The sequence below is a fragment of the Atta cephalotes genome, assembly GCF_000143395.1.
Source record: "Atta cephalotes unplaced genomic scaffold scaffold00035, whole genome shotgun sequence".
In the NCBI taxonomy this organism is placed as follows: domain Eukaryota; kingdom Metazoa; phylum Arthropoda; class Insecta; order Hymenoptera; family Formicidae; genus Atta; species Atta cephalotes.
This window is the reverse complement of record NW_012130099.1, coordinates 2,069,568-2,083,161: the sequence shown is the minus strand read 5'-3', so window position 1 is coordinate 2,083,161 and position 13,594 is coordinate 2,069,568. Positions and strand designations below refer to the sequence as shown.

The 13,594-nt window shown below is 30.2% G+C and overlaps 1 protein-coding gene across 1 annotated transcript in view; it reads left to right on the top strand.

The window, feature by feature from the left end:
• Positions 1-13,594, top strand: part of LOC105621669 (probable multidrug resistance-associated protein lethal(2)03659) — a 22,846-nt gene that overhangs the window by 2,896 nt on the left and 6,356 nt on the right. Inside the window, exons 2-14 of the mRNA XM_012203136.1 lie at positions 750-1,031; positions 1,437-1,867; positions 2,434-2,590; positions 2,909-3,111; positions 3,793-4,232; positions 4,489-4,703; positions 4,904-5,122; positions 5,297-5,477; positions 6,429-6,605; positions 7,187-7,652; positions 7,803-8,169; positions 8,652-9,348; positions 10,219-10,344. Of these exons, the coding sequence (XP_012058526.1) occupies positions 750-1,031; positions 1,437-1,867; positions 2,434-2,590; positions 2,909-3,111; positions 3,793-4,232; positions 4,489-4,703; positions 4,904-5,122; positions 5,297-5,477; positions 6,429-6,605; positions 7,187-7,652; positions 7,803-8,169; positions 8,652-9,348; positions 10,219-10,344 (3,961 nt within the window). The remainder of the gene's footprint in view (positions 1-749; positions 1,032-1,436; positions 1,868-2,433; positions 2,591-2,908; positions 3,112-3,792; positions 4,233-4,488; positions 4,704-4,903; positions 5,123-5,296; positions 5,478-6,428; positions 6,606-7,186; positions 7,653-7,802; positions 8,170-8,651; positions 9,349-10,218; positions 10,345-13,594) is intronic.

The following is a 13,594-nucleotide window of genomic DNA, read 5'->3' as shown; positions in this document are numbered from 1 at the left end:
TATATATATATATATATATATAAGATCATGACTCTAAATAACCTCTAAAAGATTATTTTAGCAGTCGCTCGTTATTCGTTAAAAAGTTATTAATAAAAAATTTTACGAAATAACGTCTTACTTCTCGACATGTAATATTAAAAACATCTCACTTTCTCTCCCCTACCTAGCAGCGCACGACTTTCTCATGTTATATGACTGACAATATATGTCAAAGTCAAGATCAATGAATGATTTTATATTACCCTATCGTTTATATTTTTTAGTATAATCATTCTTTATTCATTTTTAATGCATTTGATTTTAATGCATTTACTTTTGCAAACTATCGCATTTTTCGATTGGATAACGAGTTGGTCTGCGTGAAACGAATTAGCAATTCTCAGCAATTTTTTAAATTTTATACATCAATCAGTGCTCTGGAAGATAGAATTTTATGTCAAAGGATTTTTTAATTAGAAAATTAATCGAGATATATAATTGATGACAAGTTTTGCGAGAAAAAAATTATTCTGATTATTTTGCGCTATATTTGATTCGTAAGTGTAATGCAATTTCTATTGATTTGAAAGTGGAAAGAAGGATACAGATCACTTTTGCAAGATAATATGTAAAGCGATCTTGAAAATTAGGAGAAAAAAATTAGTATTCAAGAAAAGCATTCGAGAAAAGCAAAATTTAGGAACCTCGACGAATTGCGGATAGTTTATTCGAGTAAAACGTGTTTGCTTTGCTTTTCTTCTTCGCAGTTGGATTCTACCCATTTTCTGGGTGGGTTATCGTCGAGATCTTGAAGTAACTGATTTGTACACACCGCTTAAAGAGCATACAAGTGATATTCTTGGTGTTAAAATAGCGAAAACCTGGGAGAAGGAATGGAAGGCATATCAGTATCGGCTGGAGCAGATGGCGAAATGCGAATCACAGAAGAAAGTCAAGGAGCCCAGCCTGATGAGAGTCCTCATCAGGTGTTTCGGTTTTAAGACTCTATTGTGCGGAACTTTCATGGCCATTATAGAAACCTTGCTCAGGTACAACTTCCTTTTCATTTCTTGTCTTATAGAAATTCTTATAGAAATTGTGAAATTTTTCATCTTAATATTTTACATTTTTTGCATTGGCGACAAAAACATAATACAAATTGCACGAATTTAATCCTGTGGAATTAAATCTTTCAATTAATGAAATTTTTTTTTGAATTAAGAATAAAGATTTAACTAAATAAAGATCTAAATGAATATATTTATGATAATTAAATGAATGATATGTTTCATGAAAGAATATACGATAATTATTATAATTTTTAAATGAAAACCAAATTAAAATTCACAGATTTTTAAGATTTAGAATCTAAATTTTTAAATTTTTAAATTTTTAAATCTAGTTTTTAATTTGCAAATTTCTCACATTCTGACGAATTTTCTCTTTTGATGCAGAATAGTGCAACCGTTATTGTTGGGTAAGATGCTGCTCTATTTTAACACCACAGACATCGACAAGTTCTACGCGTACAAATGCGCCATCGGCATTATTTTGTGCTCCGCTATTAACGTGTTCGTAGTCCATCCTTACATGATGGATATGACTCATTTGGGTATGAAGGTTCGCGTAGCCTGCTGTTCGCTGATCTACCGCAAGACGTTGAAGCTGACTAGAACCGCGTTGGGCGAAACGACAATCGGCCAGGCAGTCAATCTGCTATCTAACGACGTCAACAGATTCGATGTCAGTATCATATTTCTCCATTATTTGTGGCTCGGACCTTTGGAGACCATTATCGTCACATACATTATATTCCATTTGATCGACATCGGAATATCATCTATTTTCGGTATCGCATTTCTTCTGATATTCATCCCTTTTCAAGGTGAGGCAGTCAATGCTCTGATCGTTTCTAGTAAACGTTTCTAAACTTTATAAAAGATACACGTACACATATATATTAAGTTAATTTCAATTTAATCGGCTGATTAAATTGAAAGTAACCTGATATATATGTGTACATTTCCAAAGTTAAGAAACGTTTAAATACTTTAAATTATAAATAACTTCGCTAATCGTCTTTTTGCTTCGATTAAACTGTCTATTGGTAGAATCTTGACTTATGATTAATTTTGATAAATAATAAATAACAAATAATAGATTTTTAATAAACGATTAATTAATTTAAATTAACTTTAATCTGAAATCTTTACATTGTAACTTGTTGCTTTTCAATTATGCCTTTAAAATTTTCTTAAATACGAGAAAGAAATTCTGTTTCCAAATTTTACATTTTCATTGACTATGTCTTCAAATTATTGAGTTTCTTGCTAAGTTTTGCTAATTACTGAAGCTTTTTTCTGTTCAATTAATAAATATCGTTTGATAAATCACTAAGTTGTAAGAATTGCTTCTAATCGTATAATATATAATATTTCTAAAATTCCTTAGTGTGGCTAGGCAAGAAATCATCAGAGTTGAGATTAAGAACTGCTATCAGGACAGATGAGAGGGTACGATTAATGAACGAGATTATTAGTGGAATCCAAGCCATCAAGATGTATACCTGGGAGAATTTTTTTAGCTCTCTCATAGAAAAAGCAAGAAAGTAAGTACTGCCGTATAAACTGATTACATAAAAAATATTTATATCGACTGTACAATACATTGCAACAAGGAAGATGATTTTTGCAACATCTGTTTGTGATAATGCCTTTGTAACGGCTAAAAAATGGAAGCAGAGAGTATTTCCGTTTTTTAATGCTTGTATTGACAAAAATTAGAAATAAAATTCCAATATTAGAAATATATTCAGTCATATTCTGGAACGATTAATATTGTACGATATTTTTTATTTGAAACGAAAAAGAAAAAATATATATAGATATTGTACAATATATATAAACGTTACAAAATTCAATTTTAGGAAAGAAGTTAATATCATCCAATGGGCGTCATGTATCAGAGGTATCGTCAAATCTTTCATCGTCTTTATGACAAGAATATCGTTGTTCATTACGATATTATCTTATATTCTGTTTGGCTACAAGATAACGGCCGAGAAGGTGTACGTGATAACTGCCTATTATAACAGTTTAAGCTTAATCATGACTGCCTACTTTCCGCAAGGTATGCGAATTAGCAATGTATGTGATAATTACATATGTGAATGACATCGATCAACAATATTGATGCTTGTAATGCTCCTTTTTTATTTCTTTCTTTTTACTTTTTCAAGTGTATCTTTTGTTATCTGTCCTTCCTTCCTCATTGTTCAACACTCAACGATGAATTCCTATTCGCTGCATTTGTAGCAGAGTTGAAGTAATGTATTCATGAGCATTTGCATGCGATATAACTTGCTGAGTGAAACCACAATCGACAAATTATTATACATAATTAATAGATTGCTCGAAATTATGGAAATTAAATAATTTATTGATAGTTATAAAAGATAATTACTTACTTATCTACGAAATGTTAAGTACATGATTATGACGCTCTGATGTATTTTGATTTAATTAACGATAACAGAATAGATAAATGTAATCAAATCAGACGGACTGCCTGCACGATTTATTAATGCTATCCATTGAATTCACCGTATAATTTCTCATAAACAAGCAGTAGGTCGTATATATAAGGGCTGGTTACTTTATTTCTTTTCAATTATTATATTTTATACTTTATATACTTTATTATCTTAATATCATAATAAATTAAAGTTTCGTTTAAGAATCACATCTAACGTTAAATATAAAGTAAATTCTATTCTACATTTTTATTTTTTTTATTTTTATAATAACCCAGGAATAACACAAGTAGCGGAAACGATTGTCTCCATAAAACGGCTGCAAAAGTTCCTCATGTATGACGAATTGACTCTTTCCGAGATTGAAGCAAAGAAATACAATAAGGAGAACAATAAGGACACAAAAGAGAATAACAAGAAGGAGGATAATCAAGATGTGAAGGAGAATAATATGAAAAATTCGAAGGAAAATTTAATCGAGCAAAAGAAGAATGATAGCATAATCGTGGATCAGCTGAAGAATATCGAGTGTAGTATCTCCATCAAAAACGGAAATGCTAAGTGGTTGGATTATGAACAAGAAGACACCTTATTGAATATCAACATGAAGGTGCGTCCTGGTGAATTGATCGCTATTGTCGGGCAGGTCGGCGCAGGAAAGAGCAGTCTATTGAACGTCATTCTGAAAGAATTGCGTTTGCAAGAAGGCTGTATTCAAGTACGAATTCATTCAGTTGACGATTTCTTTTTAGTTAATGTTAAATATTAAAAAAATTTATACATATATCGAATTAAAATTTATGTTTGAATAGTTTATTTATATATCAAATAAACTATTTTGTCTATCAAAATAAATTATTTAATCAATTTATTTTAAAAATATAAATGTACTTCTAATTAATTTAAATATTTACATAATTAATTTACATAGTTAATTAAAGTATACTACTGTTCTTTTAAATATTTTTTCATAGGTTAACGGCAGGATTGCCTACGCTAATCAAGAACCGTGGCTTTTCGCTGATTCAGTGAGACAAAATATTCTATTCGGAAGAACGATGGATCAGATTCGATACGATCGCGTGACTAAAGTGTGTCAGTTAAAGAGAGATTTCAGCCTGTTGCCTTACGGTGATAAGACGATTGTAGGAGAGAGAGGTGTCAGCCTTTCCGGTGGCCAGCGTGCAAGGTTGGTTTCACAAACCATCCTAATAAGACTAACTATTTATCAAAATTTTTAATCTTTATTTATAATCTTAGAAACTCTCTTTTAATTCTTTTTACCTATTGATAAGGTTGTTAAGAATAATAAAAAATTATATTTAATTTTCTTGAAAATTTTTACATTTCATATATATATATGTGTGTGTATGTGTGTACAATTGACAGAATAAACTTGGCGAGAGCCGTTTATGCTGATGCCGACATATATCTCATGGACGATCCTTTAAGCGCCGTAGACGCTCATGTGGGCAAGCATATATTTGAAAAATGCATCAATAAATATTTACGAGGCAAGACTCGAATTCTCGTCACTCATCAGTTACAATATCTACGCAACGTCGGTAGAATTATCGTTCTGAAGGACGGAGCTATCCAGGCTGAAGGGTGATTCTACTGCACTTTCTATCTTTTCAATTCACCTTGTTATTTGCGTAGGTTAATCACCTATTAACATGATAGTATCATTGTCTTTTCGTAAAAAAAATACAATACAAATATCAATATTGATTCGCTTAAGCGCCACTTCTATTACTTTATATGAAATTATATGTTCATCAGCACTTACGCTGAGCTGGGCTTTATGGGAGTGGATTTTGGTCGACTGTTAAAAAATCAAGTGGAGGCGAATGAGAAATCGTCTGTCTCCTCGCCTCCCATTAGCCGTAAAAATTCGCTCATCGCCAGTATCACGTCGCTGAGTTCCTTAATGACGAATACTTCGAAACAGGATCCTGAGGAGGTAAAAAATTTAGGCATTTATTTTATAAATTACTTTCTAACTATTCATATCTTGTTTGTTAGTATCTTGCTTAATTAATATTAATATTTAAAATAATTAAATTGATGAGTATAAGAAGGACGAGTCTAATTTAATTTAAAAATAAATTTTTTTCTTATTAATCTTGAAATAAATATATAGATATCTTTAGTGTAAATAGAACATCTTTCCAGACTTCTAAGGACCTAAAGTAAACATTGAAGATGTACAATAAGTACAGAAAGCTCAGTTTACTCGTCTCCTTTGAAAAAAACAGAAATCATCCTAGAATATCGAAGAATATTTTTTAATGAGGTTTTTGAATGGTCAATAATTAAGTTCGAAGAACAATAAAAGAAATATTTTAATAGTCAATGTTTTTAAAGTGTTTTTTGTAAATTATCACACAATTATTTAACATAAAAAGAAGTAATAGTTTAAGATAAACTAACGTGTCTCAATAATATATTATCAAATTTTTTGTTTTCTTATTATTAATGTTGAGTACAAAAAAAGCATATCAGTCCAAATTTGAAAGTCAAATTTTTTTATTTAATGGACAAGATTCAAGAAATCAGCAATATTTAAAAAGTATTATTAAATGTCATATGTAAATTCTCAATAGTAATTCTCTTAGTTTTTTCACTAAAATTAAACAATTTTTTATTAAAATTGAAAAATTTGATAAATGTGATTTATTCCCTTTCCGCACTGATTCAATTAAAAATATCTAAATTATGGGAAAATATTTAGTTCTGAAATTTTAAAATTATTAGTATAGATAATTTATAATTAAATAACGAGTTTTATATAATTTTTTTTTTAAAAACACGTGTCTTGAAACCATCATTTTTTTTATCTTGGAATAATTTTAGATTTTAACAAGTTATAACATTAACATTATAATTAATTTATGTTAATCGTTAATTTTAGGTGCCTGAGGTACAAACGGTAGGCAATGTTTCCGGCAAAATATTCACTGATTATCTTCGTGCTGGTGGTAACTGGTGCGTTATATTCATAGTAGCCATGCTTAGCATAGCGACACAATTAACGGCTAGCGGCAGCGATTTCTTTCTTGCGAATTGGGTTAATAAAGAAAGGCACTATGTAAGTATATCACTAGACACTAAGTGTTAAAATAATCATTGTTAAAATAATCGGCAAATTGAGAGTGTAATTGCTTTTGCAAAAGATTCAAGAAGTTAAAAATTTTACAATAGAGATTATTTCAGTAATATTTTTTACGTTAGGTTTCAAATATTAGTAGATGAAGCAAATAATATACTTATTAATATCAATTATTATATTAAAATAATAATATATAGTTAATATTTAGTTTATTATGTCATTTTTAATCCCAGTTTTCCTTAAAATTTTGGGTCAATTTTGATTTAAATAAAAAAGATTTAAAGGAAATTATTATTCTTATAAAGAATAAAATTAATAACTTTAATAACTTAGTTCCATTAAATTAACTTATTACTAAATCAAAATTTACTTTAAAATTGAAACACGAAATGAAATTGAAGATAAGATATTTTGTTCTTAAGGAACATATGAGAAGAAAAATGTTCCTGTAGAAAGATTGCGGAGCAAATGAATTTCATGTCGAATTAAAATTGAAAATAAGCTAACTACAATTATTTTTCTTTCTACATTAAAAATATATTATTAATTACAATACCTAGATGAATCAAACGGAAGAAGTTGGCATTGTGGAAGACGTTCTCTCAAGAAGTTCCCTTACTCGCACAGAGTACATCTATATCTATAGTGGCCTAATCGTGCTGACCATCGGCATTACTCTTATCCGCTCATGGGCTTTCTTCTGGATGTGCTTGCGGGCCTCAATGTGCTTGCACGATCGTATGTTTCGCAGCATTAGTCGCGCCACTATGCGATTCTTCAATACCAACACATCGGGACGTGTACTCAATCGCTTCTCCAAGGACATGGGCGCGGTAGACGAGGTGCTGCCCATCGCATTTATTGATTCTGTCCAGATCGGTATGTCGCTGGTAACCGCCATCATCGTGATCGCTATCGCAAACGTGTGGTTGCTGATACCTACGGTGATTGTCAGCATTGTCTTTTATTACCTGAGAATCTTTTATCTGGCCACTAGTTATAGCGTTAAGCGTCTCGAAAGCATCAGTAAGTATTTTCAGCTTGTCTTTCTAGAATAGAGACAGCTTCCTCGATAGAATAAAATAGATTCGATCGCAGATTGAAGTCAAATCTCTTGAACTGATGATGGATGTCAATTCTTCGGCTAAAGTGAGTGGAATTTCTAACTTTCTTTAGCCCGTTCACCGATCTTCGCTCACCTGAGCACGACTCTTCGAGGACTACCGACGATCCGTGCGTTTGGAATGGAAGCGACTCTCACGAAGGAGTTCGATAATTATCAGGATATCCATTCGTCCGCGTGGTACATCTTCATCGCATCTTCCCGCGCCTTTGCCTTCTGGGTGGACGCTTTTTGCATGCTATATATCACGCTGGTCACACTGAGCTTCCTTGTGATGGACAATGGCTTTATGTATGGCGGATACGTAGGCCTAGCAATCACGCAGAGTATCAATCTTACTGGCAGATTGCACTGGTGCATGCGCCAGAGCACTGAGTTGGAGAACCAGATGGCCTCGGTGGAGCGTATCCTTGAATACAAGTACTCGCTTATCCTTTACATATCTTCATATTGTTTGTATTAATTATATATCAATTATCTTTATCAATTATCTTACTTTATTGAAATATGAGTTATCTATTTCAATTACAATTAAGTAATTAAAATTTTTTAAGTAAATATAAGATTTAATTATTTACTGACTTAGTGATCTACTTACATTATAAATTTCATACTCAAATATTATTCCAGTACTGACTGCATATTACAATTCTTAAATTTTTTAATTTCGTAAATGAGATCTTAGAGCGTTAAATTTGTAAATTTTCTAATCCTTAATTTAATTTTTTTTGAATTTTTTTAACTTCGACTTTCATAACTGTTTCATTATTAATATTTTTTCGTCTAGATAAAACAAATTTGTAAGTTTTATGAAAAATTGCAGATATTTCTAAAGCAGTCTAATTTCTTTAGATTATTAAAATAACGTTTAATTTATATTTTCTGCTTCGATCTTTTCCTAGCAAAGTAGACAGCGAGCCTCCTCTCGAAAGTGTTCCCGATAAAAAACCCAAATCTGATTGGCCACAAGAAGGTAAGATCAAGTTCAAAAACGTGTCCCTGCGCTATGCGCCTTTAGAGCCGGCAGTGCTCAAGAACCTCAACTTCGTCATCTTTCCACGGGAAAAAATCGGCATTGTCGGCAGAACCGGTGCCGGCAAGTCATCCCTGATTCAGGCGCTCTTCCGCCTGGCCGAAGTGGATGGTCTGATCGAGATTGATGAAGTCGACACAAGTCAGATAGGCCTGCACGATCTGCGCTCCAAGATCAGCATTATTCCGCAGGAACCATTCTTATTCTCCGGCAGTCTGAGACGGAACCTCGATCCGTTCGATTTGTATCCAGACGAACCCTTGTGGCGAGCCCTTGAGGAGGTCGAGTTGAAGGAAATAGGTTTGGAGGCCTATATCAATGAAGGCGGCTCCAATCTTAGCGTCGGCCAACGACAATTGGTTTGCTTGGCGCGAGCCATTGTGAAGAATAATCCGATTCTTGTGCTAGACGAGGCGACCGCGAATGTGGATCCACGAACGGACGAGCTCATTCAGACGACGATTAGGAGGAAGTTCGAGAAGTGTACGGTGCTGACGATCGCTCATCGACTCAACACTGTCATGGACAGCGATCGCATTCTAGTAATGGACGCTGGTAACGCAGTGGTGAGGCAATTTTTTTTTATAATCTTACTTTTTCGTGTATTTTTAATAATAACGTAAACTATCATAAATCATTGAATCTAAGTAGATTACAAAATTTTTCTTTTATTTATGATTATGAGAAATCAATGTAACTATGATCGTAATTTATCGATCATTTTTGTTATACACTTTTTAATTTCTTTTTCTAAATTATTATATTTTTTTTTACTTTTTAAAGGTCATATAAATTCGTATGTCTATTTTATGAGTTCTTCAAATTTTTCCTTAATCATTTTCGTGCTCTTTCTTGAAATGAAATATCCTACTCCAAAAGAGTTCAAATACTTTCACTTTTTACACTATTGAAAAAGAGTAAAAAATTTGCACTCTCGAATAAGATGATAGATGTTCATTCTTTTCGAATGAGATATACTCCAAAGAAAAGGAATCTCATTCTTTTCTTGGGATGAATTTCACTTCAAGAAAAGAGTGAAAATCTGCCACTCTTATTCAATAGTATAATTTTTTAACTCTTTTTTAATAGTTTAATAGGCAATTTTAATTCTTTTAGAGTGAAATTTCACTAAAAAAATTTAGAGAATGGTGTTTTATTGAAATAAATTTGTTTGAATGCGTTATTTAATTGTTGAAGGATTGCAAATGTTTATATAATGCTTATAATTTTTAAAATGAAAGTACTGATAATTTTTTACCCATTTTTTTGTTCTGCAATGTAATCCATCAGTAGAAATTATTTTCATTATTATGTTACGTAAGTGTTTATACGCTGCACATTATCAAGTAAAAGACATGTGTAGGTAGTTTTTATATACGAGAATGCATCGTAAATTGCGAGCTTTCTCTTCAAAATTGGACTTTTATCATGTGCAGGAATTCGATCATCCCTACGTGCTGCTGCAGAAGGAGTCGGGCTATCTGAAGAGCATGGTGCAGGAAACCGGCACGGCGATGGCGGAGGCTCTGGCCGGCATCGCCCGCAACTGCTATCAGAATCGCGTTTTGCTGCTCTGTTAACCTTTCGCAATTGCATATGACAAACATCAGTGATAGGCCATTCCGTCGATTTTTTACGAGCAGTTCTTAGACAAATTCTTGAAATTTGAAAAATAAGAGGAAAAGTACAATGTAGATGAAATTCAGTCCGAGAATAGATTAATCGTTTTGCTACAAGCTCTATCTAGCTGTTCCTTTTATTTTAGTAATAAACGAATTCTTTGTCACTTCAACAAAGTATTATTGCCAATGTATTTCAATTAAGCCATCAAGTGACACGAGCTTGGCTAAGAGAAAAAAAACATTTAGGGCGCCAGGGCTTCTTAAATATTATTACAAAAACATAAATAATAATAAAAAAATTACACATACAGGGAAGGACCCCATTTGTTTATAAATGGATCTAGAATACCATTTGCCTACATCTCGCATTTGCCTACAGATTGCTTACATGTATTATCGCTTACAACTTGATTGATTACATGCACTTTTGTGCATAAATAAAATTTTTTAGAAACAGTCACATTTACCTACAGCTTGATTGCCTACATATTCTCTGCTTTAAAAATACAAATTCTTTGTTTTAAATAAATTTTCTGCTTTAAAAATAAATTATTTTACATAATTTAATTTTATATTTATGCGCAAAAACGCTTATAGGCAATTGATATGCAGGCAATAATAAACACATGTAGGCAATCGATCTGATAAGTTAATGAGATGTAGGTAAACGGTGCTGTAGGCAATCAATTGTAGGTAAAAGAAGCTTCTTCTTCCTCCTCCTATGCAACAAAATCCAGATTGCGCCGTGCGTTGATAGACAAATTATTATTTGATTATAATAATAATTATAGTCTTTTTCAAATTTTATACATCTATATTTTTATTATCTTTTGATTTTAATTAAATAAAAAATTTATTAATCATTTTATTGTTATTTTTTGCATTTTATTATATATTTTTTTTATCAAAGTAACAAAAAGAAGAGCATATAATCACAGCACAAGTTGTTTTTTGTGATATTATATGTAATTAAGTTTATGAATGATTTAGACGTTTCGGTCATAATCTGACCATCTTCAGTAAATTTATAAATTTCTTAGTAGAAACGCAGAATTTACATAAATTTCACATTCAATTTCAACGATTTTAAATATAATTATAATTAACGCTTTTTTTCGTATATATAATTTCTCTCTAAATATAATTATAATCAATGATTTATTTTTTACTTTCTCAAAAATGCACTATATAATTTATATATTATGTAATATATGCTACTTTTTACTTATGTAAAATACATTTATACCGATTTATGCATACTTTAAGATTAAATAATTTTATTTATTAAATAACATTGATTTATTTTAGAATTATTTGAACTTGAACAAATTTCGCGCAATTATGAACTAAAAGTTTAATTCTTCGCCGTATCTCTATAGATATAATATATCCGATACTTTTTCCGTGATAAGATTCATGTCATTAACTGTAATTTTATTGTTATCTATAATTTTTAAAGTTTACTATTGGCGCCAAAAGAAAAGTATCATTAAAGCTGACTATTAGGGAGGATAATCATCGTCTTCGACCATTTTTACAAATATTTTAAAACGATCTCATCATTTCGTTTTATCCAAATTGTCTTTGTATAACAAAAATTAACATGTTATTTCTCGTCTTTGATGTCACGTTTCAATATGGCTGTAATGGCTACTCAGGAGTCTTAAGATTTATTTTACTTGTGGTATAAAGTACATCAGTCATACAAAGACTTCCAAATAGGAAAGGTTTAAAAAATACAGATATCGTGGATATTGCTCTATATTTTACAGTAGATATCATTCTATACTCTAAAATGTATTAAAAAAATTTACATAATTTTTTCATTACTGTGATCAATATAAGTATAACAATAATAAATTTTTTTTCTTCTTACTTATAATATTGTGAGAGTAATTTTATATCCGTATATTTATTATATGAGGGAATATGGTTTAACGAAAATAAATAAATATTTCTTCTTTAAAGAAAATATTTATTTATAGACACAAGTACACTGAGAAAATGTGTTGAATCAATTAAAATCTATATTACAGGCTGTCACTAACATAAGTGATTAATTCATGTATATTTTTATTGACATAAAGATCTTGATTATTGAAATAATAATTTATGCCTTTATGTCAATAAAAATATATATGAATTAATCACTTGTCACTGTTAGTGACAGTCCGTAATATAGACTTTAATTGAATCAACAGCATTTTCTTCTCAGTGTAGAGATTAGAAACAAAATCAAACGATCAAAAATAGAAACTATATATAAAACTTTTTATTAAACTAATTATTTAACTAATATTTTATTAAACTAATTAACTACCTATAAAATGTTTTAAGCGCTTGTTATATTCATTATTAGTCATTTATTTTTGAGTGATAATTTACAAAAATAAAAAGAAACGATAAAAAATTTATATGTGTACGAGATATCGTTGATAAGGATAAAATAAATGATTTCAACATCTAGAATATTTAATTGTTTAAATAAAAGAATTATTAGTAAGTAATAACATCGATATATCGACATGAAATAATTTTTTTAAAAGAAGCTAGCTACAATTTTTATTTTTTCCATGACCGTTTAGGACTATGTTTTATTTCTACATTTTTTTTGTCTTTTTCTTCATGAAAACCAAAAATTATCATAATAATGACGCTGCACTCAAGGAAAAATTGATACTTGAAATACAGAGTGAAATCTTTATTCACATTGTTATTAGGAAATTGTTGTCAGTTATGCGTCAATCATTTGAAAACTAATTCAAAAAGAGAGAGTTGTTGATTCAAAGCATGTAATAGATATGCATTATACTTAAGTATTTGTACACTGAAAAAAAATATAGTTAATTTTAATAAATATTTAGTTCAATACTGTCAACTAAACATTTACTTACAATAAGTAAATATTTGTTCAATAAAAAAAATGATTGTTAAATCAAATTAACATTTCTTGTATCAAATAAACATATCTTTATATTTAATAAATAAAATATAATAAAAATTTAATAAATTTAATAAAAAAAATTGACTATATTTTTTTCAGTGTACTTATTACGCGAAATCTACACACTTCGCAATTTTATACGCCATGAACACCTAGAAGTATTATATATATATATATATATATATATATATATATATATCTGTTCTTTAGTTAGTAATATAACGTAGTCTTTTACTCCGTATAGTA